The sequence below is a fragment of the Prionailurus bengalensis genome, chromosome F2 (genome assembly GCF_016509475.1).
Source record: "Prionailurus bengalensis isolate Pbe53 chromosome F2, Fcat_Pben_1.1_paternal_pri, whole genome shotgun sequence".
Taxonomy (NCBI): Eukaryota; Metazoa; Chordata; class Mammalia; order Carnivora; family Felidae; genus Prionailurus; species Prionailurus bengalensis.
In genome coordinates this window covers 57,087,516-57,111,355 of record NC_057353.1, presented here as the reverse complement: position 1 = coordinate 57,111,355, position 23,840 = coordinate 57,087,516, and the positions used below count along the sequence as shown (strand labels likewise).

Here is a 23,840-nt window from a genome sequence, read left to right as displayed (position 1 = left end):
GACGTATTGAAAGAAAGGATCATGCCATCTTAGTCTTCTTTTCATTGATATCCACATCAGTGATAGTGGGATGGCATTTTAGAGTTTCAAAGAACTGCCAAATACACATTCATATCTAAATTTCAAAATAGACTAAACATAGAAGTATTATCATTCCCAGTGTACATGGGAATATAAATAACCACATAGTGTCTGCTTTGTCCAACCTGAGTTACATTTCTCAAAAAGTAGAGAGTAGAAGTGGCATTGTGGAGCCAGCAGGTATAGAGGTTCAGCACAGACAATTCTGTGCATTCTTCCAAGCTTTGCATTCAGTGATGTCATATTGGTAGTAGGTTGAAATCTGTTATTATGGGAATATATACACTATGGAAATCAGCAAATACTGCATATCAGTTTTGTTTTCCTGGTGACCCACTAGTTAAACATTTACTACCACATCAATGATTAAACCTGATGCAATATACTTTGCTGCTGCTACTACCTACTTCTTTCTGTTGCTGTTTTCTCCTGCCACTGTGGTTCTCTTTAATCTCCTTCAACCAACAGGATTTCCTCTAAGCACCACAGATAAGATCATCAGGTATGACAGATTTTCTTTAAAGGTTCAGAGAGAGCAAAGAGTAATCACAGTCCATTCCAGGTGGAAATAAACATAGAGACAACCACACTTAAAGGGCGCCTACTATTTTTTAGGCACTGCCATTAGAATATCTTTCTCCCTTGCTCCTGCTCTTACCTCTGCTGGGAAGATGCTATTTTCTCCAAATTCCAGGTCTTTCTAGTGCAGGCCAATATAGCTCATGACTCCCTCCTGTAAACTCGTTTTAGGTACACTTTTTTCTTTTTTTTTTACAAAAAACTTTAACGTGCTTACCACATATCGAGGGCTTTTTACTCATACACTGTATCAAAGTTTTAGGTAAAACTCCCCTATACATACATAGCATAGCATTCCCCTAGAGGGTACATTGCGGTATTCTTTGAGGTTTGGGAAGGGAGTGCCAGTACGAGGATGACTTTGCAAAGATCACAAAGCCAGAAACATGGATTATTCATTATACTTACTATGTGTCTGCTAAATATATATTTTATTAGCAGTTGCGTAGTAAGTTCAAAGCTCCACAGTCTTCCTGGTAATCTGAATAATCGTAGCAGCAGCAGTAGTAATGGCAGCGACTAACACTCAGCTAAACACTTCACATTCCTTATCTCATTGAACCTTCCTCACAACTCTAAGCCAATCTCATTGTACTTAGGAGGAAATATAGGTTTAGAGAGATAAGTCATGTATCTGTGTGCAAAACCACACAGCTTATAAATCGCACAGGGGGCACTTAAATATCACAGCCTAACTCTAGTGCGTGCAGTTCTAGTCTTTCAGCTACTTTACTTTTGAATTACCAGAGGAAAAAAAAATCACATTGGGTGAATATTCAGAAAATATTCAACTCTTGACCATAGTTTATATTTTCTGTATTTTATGTCTACAGTGGTTTTGTTATTTTCGTTTGTTGAGTAGAATTCAGGGTATGTAACCCAGTCTCTGTGATCTGGGACATAAGAAGTATGATGCGTGTAGAGAAGAGCAGGTGACAAACTGTCAATAACTTGTTAGGAAAAAAAAAAAGACTTTTCCCTACTCTGTTATTCACTCACTTGCACAAATAAGCATGGCTCCCTGGAATAGCAGCTTTGGGGAGATGTGCTTTATTGTCATGTATAGGGTTAATGGAAGCTTCTCTCAGCCTCTTTTCAGGAACTGAGTAGACTTTGCCATTCTTGACTTACATAACTATATATTACATAACTAATTTATATAAATATAGTGCCTTATTTGGATATATCTAAAGTGAAGAGCATTTCTTACTTAGAGGAAAGTTTTCTAACATTTAGAATGTTATTTGATTCTACCAAATTCATCTCTCTCTCCCACGAGAGTTGGGCAATTTCTAGTGACAATTCCTTTATTTCTAAAAATACCTATAAAATCAAAGCTGTCAATATGGTGGAGCCCTGTTCTTCCTCAGGAGCATCTATTATTGGAATAACTGAACTCAGTATTGTGTAAGGGGGGCAAAGGAGCACCCCTCCCGACAGTCTTTCAGGGCTATGCTGCAGGAGGGGGTTAACTCTCTGCTCTTCCTCTGAAAAATCTATTCACAGTGCCAGGAGAAAACAAGGCCTTTTGGGACTTGTATGCAGACTGACTTGGCTTGGTAAAATCACTTTATCTTCCTTTTGAAAGAAATATGTTCCTAAAGGAGACCAAATACAAGTAAATTTGGTGTTTAGCTGGTTCTGAATATAAGTGTATGTCTTTAATTGGTGTTGTCCATCTTTAATTGGTGACTCATGTATGATTACAAACCTAGGTTATGACAATTTTGGTTTATTCCCCAAAACTCGAAATAAATCTGAAGAATTCACTTTATATTATACACGTCACATTATTGTCTGTTTAGCAAAATATCGTTATTCACTGAACTAATATTCTCTAACCCACTATTTAATGTTTATATTTACAGGGCACCATAAAATTAATGTGTGTATTTAATCTATTTGCAGTTCCTGATGACGTGTTTGCCCAAAATTATATATGGAAAGGCTCTTACAATTTCAAAGGAAGGAAACAACCCATGACCTTGACAGTTACTAGTTTCAATGCTTCCACTGGAAGAGTCAATGCAACACTCAGCAATAGCAACATGGAACTGCTACTTTCAGGTATCACATTGAAGACGAGCAAATGACGCCTTCATGCTTTCACCTCCATCATTTCATCATATGAGTGATTTTTATACTGTGAAATGTTTCTTAAATTTTAATGACATTCATAATTATCCAGAAATAAAGCTTTCCAATCTTTGGATTTATATAGGAGTATTACTACACAAATGTAAAACTCTGATTCCAAAATAAGCTCACGCATGAATATTTTTTTTTTGCAAGTTAGTTAACATACAGTGTAGTCTTGGCTTCCAGAGTAGAATCCAGTGATTCATCTCTTACATGTGACACCCAGTGATCATCCTGAAAAGTGCTCTGCTTCATGCCCATCACACATTTAACCCACCACCTCCTTCCAGCAACTCTCAGTTTGTTCTCTGTATTTAAGAATCTCTTATTGTTTAAAGCCCTCTTTGTTTTTCTCTTATTTTTCCTTCCCTTCCCCTATGTTCATCATCTATTGAGTTTCTCACATTCCACATGTGAGTCAAATTATATGATACCTGTCTTTCTCTGAATGACTTATTTTGCTTAGCATAATACCCTCCGGTTCCACCCATGTTGTTTCAAATTGCAAGATTTCATTCTTTTATATCGCCAAGCAGTATTCCATTGTATATATGTACCACATCTACTTTATCCATTCCTCAGTTGATGGACATTTGGGCTCTTCCATAATTTGGTTATTGTTGTTAGTACTGCTATAAACATCGCGCCCCTTGGAATCAGCAATCCTGTAGCCTTTGGGTAAGTTACTAGTATAGTGCAATTGTGGGTCGTAGGGTAGTTCTATTTTTAATTTTTTGAGGAACCTCCACATTGTTTTTCAGAGTGGCTGCACCAGTTTGCATTCCCACCAACAGTTGAAAAGTGTCCCCCTTTCTCCACATCTTTGCCAACATCTGTTGTTTCCTGAGTTGTTAATTTTAGCCATTCTGACCAGTGTGAGGTGGTATCTCATTGTGGTTTTGATCTGTATTTCCCTGATGATGAGTGATGTTGAGCATATTTTCATGTGTCTGTTTGCCATCTGGATGTCTTCTCTGGAGGAGTGTTTATTCATGTCCTTTTGCCTGTTTCTTCACTGGATTATTTGTTTTTTATATGTTAAGTTTCTTAAGTTCTTTATAGATTTTGGATACTAACCCTTTATCAGATATGTCATTTGCAAATCTCTTCTCCCATTCTGTCGGTTGCCTTTTAGTTTTGTTGGTTGTTTCCTTTGCTGTGCAGTTTTTATCTTGATGAGGAGGTTCCAATAGCTGATTTTTGCTTTTATTTCCCTTGCCTTCAGCGATGTGTCTAGTAAGAAGTTGCTTCAGCCGAGGACAGAGAGGTTGCTACCTGTTTTCTCTTGTAGGGTTTTGAAGGTTTCCTGTCACACATTTAGGTTTTACATCCATTTTGAATTTATTTTTGTGTATGGTGTAATAAAGTTGTCCAGTTTCATTCTTCTGTATGTTGCTGTCCAGTTCCCCCAGCACCATTTGCTAAAGAGACTGTCTTTTTTCCAATAGCTACTCTTTCCTGCTTTGTTGAAGATTAGTCAGTGATATATTTGTGGGTCCATTTCTGGGTTTTCTATTTCTTTCCATTGATCTATGTGTCTGTTTTTGTGCCAATACCATACTGTCTTAATTATTACAGCTTTGTAATATAGGTTAAAGTCCGGGATTGTGATGCCTCAGGTTTGTTTTTCTTTTTCAAAATTAGTTTGGCTATTTGGGGTTTTTGTGGTTCCATACAAATTTTAGGATCATTTGTGAAGAATACTGGTGTTTTTTGGGTAGGGATTGCATTGAATGTGTAGATTGCTTTGGGTAGTATCGACATGTTAATAATATTTTTTCTTCCAGTCCATAGGCATGGAATGTTTTTCCATTATTTTGTGTCTTCTTCAATTTCTTTTATAAGCTTTCTATAGTTTTCAGCATACAGATCTTTTACCTCTTTGGTTAGATTTATTCCTAGGTATTTTGTTGCAATTGTAAATGGGATTGGTTCCTTGACTTTTCTTTCTGCTGCTTCATTATTGGCATATAGAAATGCAACTGATTTCTGTACATTGATTTTATATCCTTCTACTTTGCTGAATTCATGTATCAGTTGTAGCAGTTTTGGGGTGGAGTCTTTTGGGTTTTCCATGTAGAGTATCATGTCATCTGTGAAAAGTGGAAGCTTGACTTTTTCTTTGCCAATTTGGATGCCTTTTCTTTCTTTTTGTTGTCTGATTGCTGAGGCTAAGACTTCCAACACTGTTGAACAGCAGTGGTGAGAGTGGACATCCCTGTCGTGTTCCATGATCTTAGGGGGAAAGCTCTCAGTTTTTCTCCATTGAGGATGATATTAGCTGTGGGCCTTTAATATATGACTTTTATGATGTTAAGATATGTTCCTTCTTTGCTGACTTTCCTGAGGTTTTTTATCAAGAAAGAATGCTATATTTCGTCAAATGTGTTTTCTGTATCTATTGATGGGATCATATCGTTCTTATCCTTTCTTCTCTTAATGTGTTATATCACATTGATCTGTGAATATTGATATCTGTCTTTGCAGATATCATTGATATCTGTCCTGCAGCCCAGGAATGAATCCCACTTGATCATGATGAATAATTCTTTTAATGTACTGTTGAATTTGATTTGGTAGTATCTTAGTAAGAATTTTTGCATCCAGGTTCATCAGGGATATTGGTCTGTATTCTCCTTTTTAGTGGGATATTTGTCTGGTTTGGAATCAAGGTAATGTTGGCTTCATAGAATGAGTTTGGAAACTTTCCTTCCATTTCTATTTTTTGGAACAGTTTGAGAAGAATACATATTAACTCTGCTTTAAATGTCTGGTAGAATTCCCCTGGGAAGTCATCTGGCCCAGGACTCTTATTTGTTGGGAGATTTTTGATAACCGATTCAATTTCTGTGCTGGATGGGTCTTTTCAAATTTTCTATTTCTTCCTGTATGAGTTTTAATGTGTGAGTATCTAGGAATTTTTCCATTTCTTCTAGATTGTCCAGTTTGTTCATAGTATTCTCTTATAATTGTTTATATTTCTATGGTGTTGGTTATGATTGCTCCTCTTTCACTCATTATTTTATCTATTTGGGTCCTCTCTCTTTCTTTTTGAAAAGTCTGGCTAAGATCTTATCAATTTTGTTTATTCTTTTAAAAAAACAGCTCTTAGTTTCACTAATCTGTTCTACTGTTTTGTTTTGGATTCTATATCATTTATTTCTGCTCTAATGTTTATCATTTCCCTTCTTCTGCTGGCTTTGGGCTTTATTTGCTGCTGCTTTTCTAGCTCCTGTAGGTGTGAGGTTAGGTTGTGTATTTGAGACATTTACTGCATCTTGAGATAGGCCTGAAATGCAATGTATTTTCTTCTTAGGATTGCCTTTCCTGCATCCCAAAGAGTTCGAACTGTCATGTTTTCATTTTCTTTTGCTTCCATGTATATTTTGATTTTTTTCTTTCCTACGTAATCCATTCATTCTTAAGTGGAATGTTCTTTAACCTCCATGTATTTGGAGGATTTCCAGATTTTTTCTTGTGGTTGATTTCAAGTTTCATAGTGTTGTGATCTGAAAATATGCATGGTATAATCTCAATCATTTGTACCTGCTGAAGGCTGTTTTGTGACTGAGTATGTGATCAATTTTGGAGAATGTACCATGTGCACTTGAGAAGAATGTGTATTCTGGTACTTTAGGATGAAATGTTTTGAATATATATGTTAAGTCCTTCTGGTCCAATGTGTCCTTCAGAGCTATTGTTTCCTTATTGATTTTCTGCCTAGATGATGTGTCCATTATTATAAGTGGAGTCTTATTAATTTAGGACTTAGATTTAATTTACTTATTAGTTTCAAATTAATTGTAAGTCTCCTACAATTATGGTGTTCTTATCAAAAAGTTTATGTTTGTGATTAATTGATTTATGTATTTGGGTGCTTTCACTTTGGGGGCATAAATATTTACAATTGTTACTCTTCTTGATGGATAGACCCCTTAAATATGATATAATGCCCTTCTTCATCCATTATTACAGTCTTTATTTTAAAATCTAGTTTATGTGATTTAAGTATGGTTACTCTGGCTTTCTTTTGATGTCTATTAGAATAATAGATAGCTTTCCGTCCTCTCACTTTCAATTTGCAGGTGTCCTTAGGTCTAAATGAGTCTCTTGTAGGCAGCATATAGATGGATCTAGGTTTTTTGTGGTTGTTTTGTTTTGTTTTGTTTTGTTTTGTTTTTTTATCCATTCTGATATCCTATGTCTTTTGATTGGGGCATTTAGTCCATTTACATTGAGTGATAATTGAAAGATATAAATTTAGTGTTATTGTGTTATCTGTGGATTTCATGTTTGTGGTGATGTCCTCTGGTCTTTTGTGGTCTTTGATGCTTTCCACTCACAGAGTTCCCCCTTAGGATCTCCTACAGGAATAATTTAGTGGTCATGAACTCATTTAGTTTTTGTTTGTCTGGAAAGTCTTTATCTCCCCTTCTATTCTGAATGACATCCTTTCTGGATAAAGGATTCTTGGCTGCATATTTTTCCTATTCAGCACACTGAATATTTCCTGCTACTCCCTTCTGCCTGCCAAGTTTCAGTGGACAGGTCTGTTACTATCCTTATATGTCTACCCTTGTAGGTTAAGGACATTTTGTCCCTAGCTGCTTTCAGAATTCTCTCTTTATCTTTGTGTTTTGCCAGTTTCACTATGATATGTAATGCTGTTGACCTCTTTTTGTAGATTTTAAAGGGAGTTCTCTCTGCCTCTTAGACTTGGATGCCTGTTTCCTTCCCCAGATGAAGGAAGTTTTTGGCTATAATTTGTACAAATAAACCTTTTGACCCTTTCTCTTGCTCTTCTTCTTCTACAACTCTTATAATACAGATATTGTTTCATTTCATGGAATCAGTTAGTTCTCTAATTCTCCCCTCATGATCTAGTAATTCCATTTCCCTCTTTTTTTTCAGCTTTATTATTTTCCATAACCTTATCTTCAATTTCACCTATTCTTTCTTCTGCATCTTCCATCCTCTCTGTCACTGTGTCTAGTTTATTTACTAGACTATTATTAGTCTATTACTAGACTGTTATTGTTAGTCTAGATGTTATTTACTATAACATCTCAGTTATAGTATTTTTTAATTTATCATGACTAGTTCTTAGGTCTTTGACCTCTGCAGCAAGAGTTTCTCTCATGTCTTCTATGCTTTTTTCAAGCTCAGCTATTACCTTTGACTGTCATTCTAAATTCTTGTTCAGATATATTATTTATTTCTGTTTTGAGCAATTTTCTGGCTGTGATTTCTCCTTGAACTTTCTTTTGGGGAGAATTCCTCCATTTTTTCATTTTGTGTGTTTTAAAAGCTTGTTTTGTGTCTTGCACCTGAGTCATTCAAGGATATTTTGATGTAGCTGGAATGAGACATCATGAAATAGAAAAGGACTTTTAATTTGAATAACTAATTTTTTCTGTATTCTCATAACACCAAAGAGGCAAGATCAGTGACCTGTAAGCTATTTTATGGACACAAAATCATTTCTTCAAATGACAGTATTTAGGTGGACACCATAGTTTAAGACAGAAAAGGTAGAGCTACACTACTTTAAACAAGCATAAGGGATCCCCTATCCAACTGCTCAGCTTTTTCAAGTTTCTGTGTCCTCTATCTAGTATAAATTTCCCTCATTATCTTTGATTGTTCTGGTTTTACTGACATTCAGATATTTTCTCAAATGTCATCTCATCAACAGTACTCCTTATGACCCCATCTAAAGTAACTTTCTCATTATAAATACAGGCAAACACACTCTTAGACAATCTTACCTGTTTTACTTTCTTCTTTTCACTGTTTGAAATTAGCATAGTATTAGTATAGAGTAATATGGTGTTACAGGATGTGATATGATATTTTGTACATCTATACTCCAACAATGTAAGTTCTAAAAGGGAAGCTCCCTTGCCTTCCAGGTCATCACTGCTTCTCAGAAGCTAGAACAGCAACTGGAACAAAATAGGCCTCAATGAATATTGTCAAAGTAATGAATTTGAATTCTTGCTCTCATTTAAAAATATTTTTAAATATTCATACTGCAAATATGTAATATATTTGTTTAAACTTCTTGGCTGTATATATATCCTAATTAATTATTAATAATAATTTGTGGTATCAATGAAATAGAAAATAAAATCATAATTATTGATCTTGCAAATTTTAGGATACTATCAAACATAGTTTTGTATTATTGAGTGATTCCCCATTAAACTCAGAGTTAAAGTATTAGTAGTTAATACGTATTATATTTTAAAAACTATACACAGCTACAGTGATATAAACTGCAAGAAGTTTTATATTGGCAAAAGAAATTCATTTAAATTGTGACTACTGATTTAACTTTGAGACATAAACATTTTTTTTTATTTTAGAGATTTCTGAAAAATAAATGTATACTTAATCTAATCTAGAAAATTTTCAAAATAAATTCCTGCAAATATATAAAAACAAATAGATTAATTTGCCATCACAGTGTCCGTGGAAATCAATTATGATATTTTCCCACCAATATTATTTTTGATCACTTTTTTGTCTTCCCTTATTAAATGTAACCACTTAGGTCAAGATCTATGTGTCATCTTTGTATTCCCAGTCCATTCTTATGATACCTTATTACATAGGTGAAAGATTAAATAAATTAATGAATGAGTCATATTTCCACCATTAGTTAATCACAAAATTTTTACTTAGAATTTTTTTCTCCTGTTTTTCCCCTAAGCACATTTATATTTCATATTATTCCTACTTGTAGAATACCCACTGTTTATGAAAAAAAATTATGTATATATTTTTACTTTTTTATGCTATTTCCTATATTTACCTTCTTAAACTAAAAATTTTACTTGATCTTTAAGACCCATTCAAATACTTTTTCTCAATAAGCGTTTCCTGATCACTCCATTGTGAAATGATCCCTCTCTGTTCTGGCCTTTTATTTATCATATTTTTTCATGTATTTTAGTTGATTATATATGTGACTTACATTTCCTACTTCATTGGAAATGCTTTTAAGCATCCTATCTTTAGATAGGAATGTATATATTCTTCTTTGTGGCTCCAGCAGCACTTAGAATACTCTTTCACAGGGTTGGCACCCAATTTATTATTAAGAAACCTATGAGGGATTTTAACGTTTGTTGTACATCCTTGAAGATTTTAAATCTTACTGGGGAATGAAGTCATCTTATTTGTAATATCATGGAATGATGTTATTAAGAACAGTAATACTTAATTTTAATAACATAAGTAATTTCAACCCCACAATTAAAATTCAAGTTGACAATTTCAGATGAGAGATTAACATATACTGTAGGATTTGTAGAAAGCCTTATGAATGAAGCTGGCCTTGTTTGATTCCTTTTCTTTTCACATATATTACCTTATATATTTAAGGAGTTAAAGATAATATAATGAAGCATAACTATTTACAAAATTAGTAGACTAAAATGTCCTTACATTTTACAGGGGTGTATAAAAGCCAGGAAGCTCGCCTAATGTTACACATCTACCTTATTAAAGTACCAACGCATGCTTCTGTGAAGAAAATGAAGGAGGACAATTGGGCCATGGATGGCTTTGTAAGTATAGTGTTTTAAATATCTTCTGCTGATTTTAGTAACCAATTTGTGCTTTGGTTTGTCATTAAAATTCCAAAAAAAAAAGGTGGTTTTCTAAATTGGGCTAATTATGAATACACATGCACATATAAAATGGGAAAATTACTATTATGGGTAAATTTTGTGTTTGGAAAAAAGATTCAATGTAAATACTTAGTAATCTAGAATGTTATACCTAGGGTTATTGGATTCTGATTAATATGCTTATATTTGTAATGTTTATGTGTATGAGAGTCATAGTTTTTCATTGCTTTCATCAAATGTATTTCGTCTATGACCAGTACTATGCAAAGTAAATCTGGATAAAATATAATTCATTCTTTGTCTGGAATTACTATTTAAGACACATACAACATATTTACAAAATGCATAAAAAAATTAAGTATGCCATTACATTTAAGTTTTTTTTCTCTAAATTTAACAGATTTAGAATATTTTATAAAGTTGTTTATGAAAAGAAAGTTATGTGCATTACTTCATTTGGGGAGATGGTTGCCCTAGCTTCACCATGGAGTCACCCTGTCCTATTCAGCCCCTTACATGAATGGAGTTTCTAAATTGGCAGTTGGAAGTAACTAGTCTTCCATTCACAAATTGACCTGGAGTCTTTGCTAAAAACAATGAGGAGAGCTCTGACTATATCCCCTCAAGCAACAGGTCTTCTTTTACAAGGAAGATCTAGAAGGAAAGATAGTAGGTCCTAGGCCTCTGTAAGTTTAGTGCCTGAGGGGGTAAAAACATTTATCCTATTTCCCTATCTGCTGTTATTCATGGAATGGGAAATGAATTCATGTCTTCAATGCACTCAAATAGTTTAGTTGTATTATTTTATCTAGGAAGCAAACAAAATGAATTCATTTGTTTAAATATTAGAGTTTAAGCTATTCTATTTAGAAGCATTTCATTTTTAAAAATGACCAAAATGAGTGTGATGTCTGATAATAAAGAATAAACCACTTGTTTCTGAAATGTCAAACTTCTATGGATGGATTGGTATGATATTTTGCTTTTTAGGGTGAGGATTCAAGGTTTTTAACTTTTACAATACTATACAGGACTTGGGTAACTTGGTAACTTGGGTAACAATACTGTACAGGACTTTTACAATGCTCTACAGGACTTGGGTAATTAAAACAAACTTCAGAATAAATTCACATTACTAGTTATCAGGAACACTGAAATATGTCTATTTTTAATTTATTTATGAAATAAAATCACATTACATAAGTAAAGCATTTTTTAAAAATAGGATTTTACACACATGCAAGGTACACGTAATAGCATTATAGCAATGGACACAGCCACAAAATCTTGGGGTCAAACAACAAGTATTTCATTCTTTCTCATGTATGGGGGTTAGTTGTGGGTGTTCCACTTGAGGCTGTGGTAGCAAGTTCAGGTCTGCTCCAGATGTCTCATTCTGGGGCCCAGGCTGGAGCACATTTTCTTGTCAGAGGTCAGAAGCTCTGAGGGGGAAAGTGGAAACATGCCCCCTTGCTTTAAATAGCTCTAATGAAATATAACTCATCTTCATTACAATTCACCCATTTAAAATATGCAATTCAGTGGTTTTAAGTATATTGACATGTGTGTAACCGTCACCACAGTTGATTTTAGGATATTTCCATCATCTCAAACAGAAACTCCACACCCTTTAGCTATCACCCTACCCATTCGTCCCTCACCTCCACCCTAGCCCTAAGAAGACACAAATCTATTTTCTGAAATCTATAGATTTCTCTGTTTTGGATGTTCATATTTATGGAATTATATAATATGTAGTCTTTTGTGTCTGGCTTCTTTCACTTATTTTCATGGGAAACATGCCTTTTAAGGCTCAGACTTAGAACTGACCTACTGTCAGTTCCACCCATGAATCATTGGCCAAAGTAAATCACAGGACCAAACCCAATGAGTTGAAAGGGGCATTCTTCCCATGAAGGTTGGTGGGAGGGGAAGACGGACTGCATACATGCTAAACAGTAATCATATCTACAAAGTAGAGTTTTATTATATTTTAATTTTTAATAATTTTTTAACATTTTATTTCTTTTTGAAAGACAGAGACAGCATATGTGGGGGAGGACCAGAGAGAGAGAGCGAGAGAGAGAGAGAGAGAGAGAGCGAGAGAGGAGACACAGAATGCAAAGCAGCTCCAGGCTCTGAGCTGTCAGCACAGAACTGATGTGGGGTTTGAACCCACGAACTGTGAGATCATGACCTGAGCCAAAGTCAGTCGCTTAACTGACTGAGCCACTGCGCACCCCAATTTTTAATTGATCATTTGCTTTATTCTGTTTAATCATATCATTGTCCTCCCTCTTTTTCTTAGAGGAGGGAAGGGCAGAAGGAGAGGGAGAAAGAGAATCTTAAGCAGGCTCCATGCCTAGGTTGGAGCCTGACTTGAGACTCGGTCTCATGACTGTAGGTCATGACCTGAGCTGAAATCAAGACTCAGATGCTTAACTGCCTGAGCCACCCAGACTCCCCTAATTGCCTTTTTTTGACAGTAGGCTTCTTAGCCTCAGAGAAATCTATATATCTATATAATTATATTAATGACCAACCCCCTATATTCTAATATCCTAATTACTTAAAAACAAAAATTTTCTTTTGCTTTTAATGGCAAATTTGCACAGTATGCCGTGTTTTATATCAGAGGGAAATAAAGAGGAAGGAACTCTGTATAATATTCATTTAAGTGTAAAACTGGATATTTATTAAGGCTGGAAAATATAGCCGGCTCCAATCCTCAGATTTAATCAACCTTATAAATATTTTTAGGTTTCTGCTGAGCCTGATGGAGCAACTTATGTATTTCAAGGATTTATTCAGGGCAAAGATTATGGGCAATTTGGACTACAAAGACTAGGTAATGTATTCATTTTCATTTTCATGTAGTTCCTTTATTACTCTAGACATCATAAGAAAATACAGTGTATTCTGTACATTAGGCACACTTACTACATTTTGAATTTGGCTTTGTCAGGTAAGTTATACATTGAAAAATTTGAAAGGCTTTTAAATAATCACACAAAATATTGATTCTCTATGTACCGATGCTGTACAGGGTTTGGTTTTTGTCAGATGTCTAATAAATGTGACACACTGCCTTGCCTTTAGCAAGGAAAAAGGAGAAAAGTGATACAGATAGAAAAGAAAATATTAAACTGTAAATTATTTTATTTTATCTCATGAGAACTGCAGTACTTCTCTTCAGTTTGAATATTGTTGTAACTTTATTTCTCTTTTGAAAATGTAATAGCACTTTGAAAAATTCATACGGTCTGAAAAAGAAAATAACTTTGAGGAATAGACCCCTTTTTGGGACTTTGTGCTATTCAGCTATGTAAATTTTCTGTAGTGGGAGGCATAGGGTTTTTTCATTCTTCTTTTAAACTCTTTTAAAATATACATAGACATTTAATGGTCTTGCTTGAATATAATTATTGCCATAGATTTCGGTATATAATTTTCCTAAAGTATATTGTCTTCCATTATTATATAGTGGTATTGACATATAAAGAATAAACTCAGGCTCTAAAAACTACTACTTAGTATTTATCTTAAAAATTCCATTACTTTGAATGTAAATATTCTGAGTCCCTGGAAAAATAAGGTAGGTAAGAAGGTATTAACTTGGACTAAGGTGTGACTTAATTGAATATAACTGTTTATCAAAAAAATAAATTAGCTTTCTCTAAGTAAATAAAAATGATAAGATGTTCATTTCAGATAATGTCTTGGCCTAAAAGTATGTTAGTTTTGAAAACCAAATAAAACATTCATTAATACAGTACAGTTACACAGTTGTGCAATTTAATGCAAGATGTTTACACATACTAGTCTCAAAAGCATCACAAAAACTACATGTCTAAGACAGAACCTATAAAAAAAAAAGCAGCTATTTCTTTCTGGGGAACCTAAAAACAAAAAATAACATGTCTGTTATTTTTTCTTCCCTTGTCCTATGCCAACACGTTGACAAACCTGATTTTCTCATTTCCTAATTGTGCTAATGTCTTCACTGTTTCCCCATCCCCAAGTAGAACACTTCTCAGCCTGTGCTCTCTTACCACCTATCCTCACAAACAAGTTCTGTTGATTTTTAACTACAAAATGTTCCCCCATTTCTGTCTTTTCATGCTCTTCCTAGTATGTTAGTATAGAGATCAATTTCCACTTCTATTTGGGTTCTTGCTCTAACCATTGATGTACACGTGCTTCCAGTCTGGCTTCCCTCAAGTTCATTCATTCCACCCTACCCACTGTCCTAAATTGTGTGTCTTATCATAGGGCCTTTTATTTCTAAATACCTCCACTTGTCCTTCACTGCAAATAGATACAAGTTTGAATTCTTTAGAATGATATTTATGGCTTTTTGGGGTCTGGCCATAGCTTTTTCAGGTTAGCAGTCTATTCCTACCACACAGATACTACCTCCACACCTACCTACACACAATACTTACCTCCACATCTTTTCCACACAGCTACACCTAGTGCTTGTCACATCTTCTAAATATGTCACTCACCCTCCTATTTCTAAGCTTAAGATGGTCCTGTTTCCTCCTCCATTCATTGTTCTACTGACTCTTCAAAGCCAAGCTCATTGTATTCTCCAAAATACGTTCTTATATACCACCAGATGGAATTACCCCTTCCTTTCCTAAAGCACATTGATCATTAATTCATGCCTGATGTATATGCTTTTTTGTGTCATTGTATTCTTTCTACAACTGTATAAACTCTTCAGTTCAGAGACTACTTATTTTTTATTCTGTATCCTTTCCTGGAAAAATATCTTATACAGAGTAGACACTGCACAAACTTGCATGGAAATGAGTTGAAGGAGTTTCCTGAATTATTTTTGTTTACTATATACATTTCCAAGTAGGTATCTTGATAAGGAAAGAAAATAATTGATTCATAAAAATAAAAAATCATGTGATAAAAGCAAGTTGATTTTTTTTTTAATTTTATAGGACTGAATATGTCAGAAGGCTCAAATTCTTCAAATCAACCTCATGGTACAAACAGTAGTTCTGTGGCCATTGCTATTCTTGTGCCTTTTTTTGCACTTATATTTGCAGGATTTGGATTTTATCTTTATAAACAGAGGTAAGTTTGTTGATTTTACCTATAAAATCTTTCCCAAATCTTCTATTTAATGTTCTTTTTACTACTCTAGTTCAAATTGTAACTTCCATTTTTTTTTCAGTGTGTGCCAAATAGTGCAACAGGTTTAAAAACCTGGTTCCCCCTGCCTGCCCCCCACCATGCCAACGTCAGAAAACAAAAATTGCTCAGTGAATTTGCACATTCACTTTAACCCTTATTACTCTTGCCTGTCAATTTCCTGGCACGTACTTAATTGTATAAGTTAGTTTTACATTATCCATGATAAGAATTTAGAGATACAAAAGCCAGGTTAACGTTGACATTGAAGAGGTGATACCTGCTGCCACATTTATTTAGAGAAGTGGAGAGAAGTTTGTGACCAAACCTCATAGCGCACATCACAATACTGACCAGTTTTACCCAGGCAGACAGTTGGTAAAGTCTTCTAACCATCTCCTTTCCTTCTGCTGCCTTTAGAAGATTATGCAATTAGTATGTTATATTTCTGACGTATCTAGTGTATGATTATCCATATTATTAGTTGGTCCTTGTTTTACTAAGTCCATTACAACAATCCAAGTTAGGGGCTTTATTATGTAATTGTCTGCTATTTGGGACTATCCTTTATCAAGAAAATATATAGAGAGACAACCAGATAATTCAATGAATATTACCTAGATGCATTTTTCTCAAAACTGATATTTGTATTACACGTTTCAGTCTAGATTACCTACGAGTTATATATATATATATATATACATATATATATATGTATATATATATATAATATTACATAAATTTGTAATAATTGAATATTAGCAGCTGCTTAGGCCTTGTCAATATCAGATTTTATTTACAACAACAAAAAAAATCATCACTATATTTATTTATAAAGAAATCTGTTCCAATCCTTTTTTTGTTTTTAAACTATCTTTGTAAAAAACGCATAACCTAAAACCATTTAAACCATTCTAGGCATATAGTTCAGTGGCATTTAGTATACTCACTGTGTCCCAGAGCCATCATTGCCAGTTCCAGAATATTTTCATCACTCCAAAAGGAAATTCTGTGCCCATTGATCAGTCATTCCGTATTCCTACCACCCCTGCCCTAGGCAACTGCTAATCTGCTTTCTGTCTGTATTTGTTTGCCTATTCTGGGTATTTCATATCAGTGGAATCAGGTAACATGTGACATTTTCTATTTAGTTTCTTAAACTTAACATAATGTTTTCAAGTTTCTTCCATATTATAGCATTTATCAGTGTTCCATTCCTTTATATGGCTGAATAATATTCTGTGGTATGTTTGAATGTGTTCTATTTAAATATGTCCATTCACCAAGTGATGGGCATTTAGTTTGTTCCTACATTTTGGCTATTGTGAATAGTGCTTATATATACACTTGTGTACAACTTTTTGTTTGAACACATGCTTCAATTCTTTTGAGTATATACCCCAAAATAGAATTGCTGGTTTATATGGTAATTCTACATTTAACTTACTGGGGAAGCACCAAATTTTTGCAGAGCAACTGCACCATATTATATTCTCACCAGCAATGTATAAGGGTTTTACTTTCTCCGCATCCATGCCAACACTTGTTATTTTCTGTTTTCTTTTCTTTTTCTTTCTTATTTTAATTATAGTTACCCTAGTATATGTGTAAAGTGGTATCTCATTGTGGTTTGGATTTGCATTTCCCTAATTACTAATGACATTGAACATCTTTTCACTGCTTTTTGGCCATTTTTCTTTGAAGAAATGCCTGTTCAAGTATCTGCCCATTTTTTAATTGTGTTGTTTGTCTTGTTGTTGATTGTAAGTGTTCTTTATACATTTTGGAGAGTTGACTCTTAGCATACATATGGTTTGATATATTTCTTCCTTTCTGTGAGTTGTATTTTCATTCCCTTGATAGTGTCTTGTCCTTTGATGTACAAAAATTTCTCATTTTGATAAAGTCCAACTTATCTATTTTCTTTTGTTATTTGTGTTTGTGGTGTCATAGCTAAGAAACCATTGCCATATTCAATGTCATGAATCATGGTCAGATTTACCTGTATGTATTCTCCGAAGAATAGATTTAGCTCTTATATTTAAAAGTTTGGTTTGTTTCAAGTAAATTTTTCACGGCATAAACTATCCTGAAACTTGACATTATTTTCCATAAAGCTGTTGTTTAACATTAGTAAAATGACATTTCTTTTTATCTTCATGATTCTTGTCTAATTAGAAGGAAATGATGTTGTTCCTGGTTTTTATTGTGAACCTAGTTTGAAAAAAGAGAGACAAATACTTTCCATTAGAATTATGCACCTGGCAAGAGCAAATTTTAAGCAATATGTCTATATAGGTAATGTCATTGAAAAAAACTTAAGATAGCTTTAATCAAATTTATTGCTGTATAAATCATCTAACAATTGTTAGTATGGAGAAAAATTCAGAAAATGCATTAGGGATAGTAATAGAATAGAATAGAATAGAATAGAATAGAACATAATAGCAAATAAAGTAAGATGAAATAGTTAAAATTTGTGATTTTTGGATGTAAACAAAGGAGTTGAGAAACCAAATTCTTTTAAGATGTATCCATCTTAGGAATTAGGTCCCAGAAACAGGTAGGGGCAAGTCTGCCTTTGTACCATAGCAAATGTCCTCAAATTATGCAGTGGGGTGTGGGAAACTAGAAATAAGAATTTCTCAAAAGAGAGGGAAATAGAGAAACAAAGCAGGAATTCAAGATCAGCAGGTTATGCCAGCCATCCTAGGATCCGTGTGTTTTGTTAAGTAAAACCAAATGTTCAGTTATTAATAACTCTGGAAACTATTTTCATGACTTCATTATCTATAGTCATTTCTTCTTTGAGATTTTGAATTTATTGTTCTGGTGTATATCATTTTTTTAATTTAAATTTTATTTAAACTTCAGTTAGGTAATGTACCATGCAATATTTGTTTCAGGAGGAGAACTCAGTGATTCATCACGTACATACAATACCCAGTTCTTACCCAAGTGCTCCCCTTCACACCCATCACCCATCTAGCCCATCTCAAACCCACCTCCTTCCACCAACCCATAGTTTGTTCTGTATCATTAAGAGTCTCTTGCGGTTTGTTTTCTCTTCTCTCCCCTCTTCCCATATGTTCATCTGTTTTGTCCTAGATTCTGCATATGAGTGAAATCATGTGGTGTTTGTCTTTCTCTGATTGACTTATTGTGCTTAGCATAATATATTCTAGCTCCATCCATGTTATTGCAAATGGCAAGATTTCATTCTTTTTGAGAGCTGAGTTATATTCCATGTATATCCACCACATCTTTATCCATTCATTAATTAATGGACACTTGGACTCTCCCCATAGTTTGACTATTATTGATAATGCTGCTATACACATTGGGGTGCATGTATAGCCTTCAAATCTGTATTTTTGAATCCTTCTTTGAGATTTTGAATTTATTGTTCTAATGTATATCATTTTTAAGAAAATTGAGTATTTATGTTTCTGGGATACTCCAAGTATCTTCCCAAATTAGGCCTCAGTGTTAGTTGTCTGCTCTTTCTGAAATCCTTTTTTAATTAGTGCAGAACTGCCTCCTCTTTGTTCTTCACGTCTCAGATTACATTTTATCTCTGCAGAGGTACTTTTCCTCATTACTCCTCCAAAAGTGGGGCCCAGTTCCTTCCTGTCATATCAACTCTTTTCCTTTTCATCAGAACAATTCTCATTACCTACTTTTTGTTTTATTTATTATTTTTAATAAATATTTATTTATTAATTATTTTCTATCACTTCAGTGATATGCCTAGGATCCATATGCATATGCCCGGGATCATGCTTGGTACATAATGAATGCTCAGTAAATATATGATGGATGAATGAATGAATGAATGAATAGTAATAAGGTTTAAATTTTATTTTATCATAATTTATACTATACATGCTAGTTCATAATGATTATTGTTGCATCAGAAAATTTAAATTTATGAGATTAGTCATAATATATTATTGATACTTGTATTACTCAGATTGGTACTGTATATTAATACATATTATATTAAATAATAAAAGTCACTCAGGATTTAAAAGTGACAGGTAAATTGTTCAAATTTGATCTGTTGAGTTTATAATTTCTCAATTAATGCTTTGAAGTTACATTATGCAGTAACAATGATAACTCAGGTATGTTATGTTTGAGCCCTACTCTGCTATTTCTAGAAAGTTAACACATAGCTAATCCATGTTCTCATCAACAGGACTGCACCCAAAACACAGTATACAGGATGTTCAGTTCATGAAAATAACAATGGCCAAGCAGCTTTTGAAAACCCCATGTATGACACCAATGCAAAGTCAGCGGAAGGGAAGGCAGTACGATTCGATCCCAACTTGAACACTGTCTGCACAATGGTATAACACGGCAACTCTTTGCCTTCTTCAGAAGCGTGGAAATTGACACACAACACAGTGCACATTTAGTTCACTGCTAAACAAATTAAAGCACACTTTTCAGGACTTGCTGGGTCACCTTTTCCTGAGGAATGATAGAGAAGAGTGTTTTTTCATAAACTGGACCCTAATTCTTCTTCATGTTTACCATGGAGAGTTTTACAGAAATTTGGCTGCACTCTGGGAGTGCTTACTCACAGTTTATTTGCTTTTTTTAAAAAGGAGATTATTCTAAAACATAAACTTCTTTGCATATATTGGAGGAGCATCCACTATCAGTATTTCTGTGCTTTATAAAGTATATTAGAGGGACTGGGTTTAAAAAAAAGATATAGGGTAGAAAATAAGAGCTATACTTACAAGAGTCAATAGACCACTGACTTCTCTTTAACAGTCATGAGCCACATCATGCCCATAAGTCTATTTCACACCACTCTGTCAGCTACTCATTTTGTTAATCGAGTCATTGTCTTCCTTATCTCCATGGTTATTTCAGATTGAGTCATGCCCTCAAATGTTTATGAGCTAATTTATGCCACAGAAGAGATAAGATTGCCTTCTCTGATTTGATTCCTTCTGGTACTTGTCCTTCAGTATCATATTGTCTTCTATTTTTAGATTGGTCGTCATAGTTTCTGTAAATGGCAAGATCATTGTGCGGTTCTCCCAATTTCCCTCATTATGCTATAACCAAGATTATTCACTAAGCCATGGGGCGGTGTTTAAAACCTTGCTTCGATCTGTTTTGTCACCCAGAAACCACTCGAGCTGGCAAAAATTATCTATAGTAATGATGATTTTGCAGTTATTTGAGACACCAAACTTACCATCCTTTACCACACTCTCCAAAGTTTTTGAAAGACCAAACAGAACCTATTTATCTGTTGCATTTAGTTGATGATATATGCCATTTTCCTTCCAAATGAGCCTTCAAATTTATTTAACATTGTTTTGAACTTTTATCAACAATGAGTTAAAAATGTAAGATTTTAAGCTTTGAACTTTTATCTAACAGTGAGTTAGACATACATTTTGGTCCAGCCCATAAATATAATGACTACAAAAAATTTACACTTTCAAATGACCAATATAAAGTTATTTCCTAAAGGCATAGGTTTTCCAAATTTTCACACATTTTAAACTTTCTATACTCTTATTCGTAAGAAGCATGTTTCAGATATGACAGGTTTCTTTCACTGTCAAATTAAGATACACATTTGCAAGTTATTGGTGGCTCATTTACAACTGTATCATGGTAATGCCAGCATATTGGTTTAATAGGTCATTGTCTTCCTTTTATAGCATGTTTTACTTCATTGAATAAATTATGTACCCAGTGTGAACTCTTTGTTGATGTCCCTCTCAAATGCGGATAACTCTGTAAACAGTCTCGACTTTTTGTATCATGAGACAGAGTGCCTAAGAGAAATCATTGCACCCAGAAGCGCTGCTTGGATCTATCTCTACAACATTTAGTGAATTTCTTGTAAACCACTTTGAGATACATTGTTTTGGAAATTCATACAATTTTCTCAACATTGTACTCTACTGACAGGATGCTGTTTTAAATTTTATGCCATCAGTTATTTATTCTTGTTTATTCAAATGACTGCAATAACAATGATTCATTCATTAATGTTAAGGTTAATACATTTAAGATCTTGTTTAAACGATGTTTCTTCTGCAACTGGCTACTCCTCTTATATTAATGCATACACTTTTGTAAAGAAGTATATTTTTATGAAAAAAAAAACTTTGTAAAAGTATGATGTAAATTTTCAGTGCAATGTAAACAAAATAAAAATGGATAATTGCTTTTGTAAAATGTGTATTCTTTTCAAAATTGTTAGTATACTGGATAGCAAAAGGAATAAACAGCCTACATTTATTTGGTGTTTTCAAGTTCCAAACTGCATATTATATATACTTATTTAGCAACATAATAATGAGACATGGGTGTTTTTCTTTATATTTTGCCGTTCCCCAAGTGTGACACTCTTTCAGAAGTAAACAGATTCCCACTAAACATTACAGTATCCTAACAATCTCGTCTTAGAATTTTCCTTAGATGTAAATATTTTAACACTACTGTCTAAATTCGGGTATATCTGATGATTTCCAATATTTCTGTAGTATATTTTGTAGAGATACTTATTTTTAGCATACTCCCAAGGTATGGACTTAATCTTTTGAATAGCTACATTAAACTAATAGTCAAAAAATCTATTTGCCAGGGTGTAACATGTAAAATTTTGTATTCAAGAAATTTATCAAGTTTACAAAGTTTATCAAATTTATAAAGTTCAAAATACAAGTTACTTACGTTCAATTTTATAAGAGAACTTTTTCCCAAAACATATTGTCTTTATATTTCACAGCCTCAAACTCTGTTAAAAGTCTTTCTCTGTGTATTACACTTTCATTTGAGAAATGAATGCTTCTTGATATAATTATAGTTTCTTTCTAAACTTTAACTGTATTACTTCCACCATACACTCATTTCATGTCTTCTAAACTTTCCCTTGTTGCTGTTTGTCCTTATTTTTATTCCTCTCTGTGCTTTTTTCCTTCCTTTTTCTTTTTCTACTTTTCGATTTGCTTTTTATTTTCTGCTATTTTTCTTAATATCCTTTTCTGTTTTACATGTCTTCTCCTTTTTAGCCTTTGATTATTTCTCATCTTAATGCCCAGTTTCTCCTTAATCTTCTCAAAAGTTAGCAGCAATTTTAGTGGAAGCAATGTTATTTTTATTTTTTACCAGCTTTATTGGAGTATAATTAAGCTATTTAAATTTCATGGCATGATGATAAATATATTTTTTATGAGAGCATTTAAACTCTACTCTCTTATTAAATTTCAAGTAAAGATATTATTTTAAAGAGGCTTCTTGTACTTCCTTATGTGTAAGAACATTAAACCAACAGGTTCTACCCAGGATCTCTTGATACTGGAGCCTAAGGAGAATGATTGTAGATATAGACCAAAGGGTCAGATTTCTTTTTAACTTGTCCTTTGCATGTACAAGTGAGAGAAAGAAAAAATGAAACAGATATATCATTGGCTTAAAGAGTGAACAAAAATAACTAGATGATGCTCTCTTAAGGAGATTAAGAGAATACATTGTCAAAGTATTAATCTGTGTATTGATACCTATAAATTTAAAATAGGCACAGTTTAAGTAAGGTAAAAAAAATCTCTTCTGTAGCTTATAGAAATTCATGAGTCTAAGAAATATTTTAGAACAAGTAGTTTGAAATTTGCCTGAAAAAATATTGATTTGCTGCTTTTTTTTTTAGGATAACTTTGGAGGAAAGGGAATATTGATCCAAGAAGATATACATGTTGTAAAATTCCGAGAAATATCTTTCTGTCATCACTACCTGAGCTTGGTATTCCAAAATAATGTAAGAGCAGATTTAAAAGTTACTAGGGAGTAGAAATGGCCACTGGATATTAGATTTCATTCTTCAGTGTACAAGCAATGAAACCAGTGATCACCTGCCAAATACTTTCCCAACTTTTAATAAGTTCCCATGTGTAATAATTTTTATTAGCCTTGAAAAAGAAGTATATTCTATATATTCAAATTCATAGCTATAAATTGTATTGCAAATCACAAAACAAGAAATCTGTGTTTAAACTTTCATAAGATCCAAACATTGCTTGTAACTATTAGGATATCTATGAAAATAGGATGAACCCAGATGTTTTCACGGGACCAATAAGATAAATAGTTATAGAGGAAAATGTAGAACCATCTACATAGTATGACTTAAAAGGAACCTAAAGGCCTTCATTCTCAGCAAGTGTCTTTACACCCTTGAGTTAAGATTGGTATCTCCTGAAGGGACTTGCTAGA

The 23,840-nt window shown here is 33.6% G+C and overlaps 1 protein-coding gene across 1 annotated transcript in view; it reads left to right on the top strand.

The window, feature by feature from the left end:
• The window catches only part of CSMD3 (CUB and Sushi multiple domains 3), a 1,274,540-nt gene extending 1,252,734 nt beyond the window's left edge, over positions 1 to 21,806 (top strand). The window contains exons 67-71 of the mRNA XM_043601622.1: positions 2,569 to 2,727; positions 10,261 to 10,373; positions 13,197 to 13,284; positions 15,395 to 15,530; positions 19,789 to 21,806. Of these exons, the coding sequence (XP_043457557.1) occupies positions 2,569 to 2,727; positions 10,261 to 10,373; positions 13,197 to 13,284; positions 15,395 to 15,530; positions 19,789 to 19,948 (656 nt within the window). The 3' untranslated portion in view covers positions 19,949 to 21,806. The remainder of the gene's footprint in view (positions 1 to 2,568; positions 2,728 to 10,260; positions 10,374 to 13,196; positions 13,285 to 15,394; positions 15,531 to 19,788) is intronic.
• Positions 21,807 to 23,840: the final 2,034 nt, after the last annotated feature.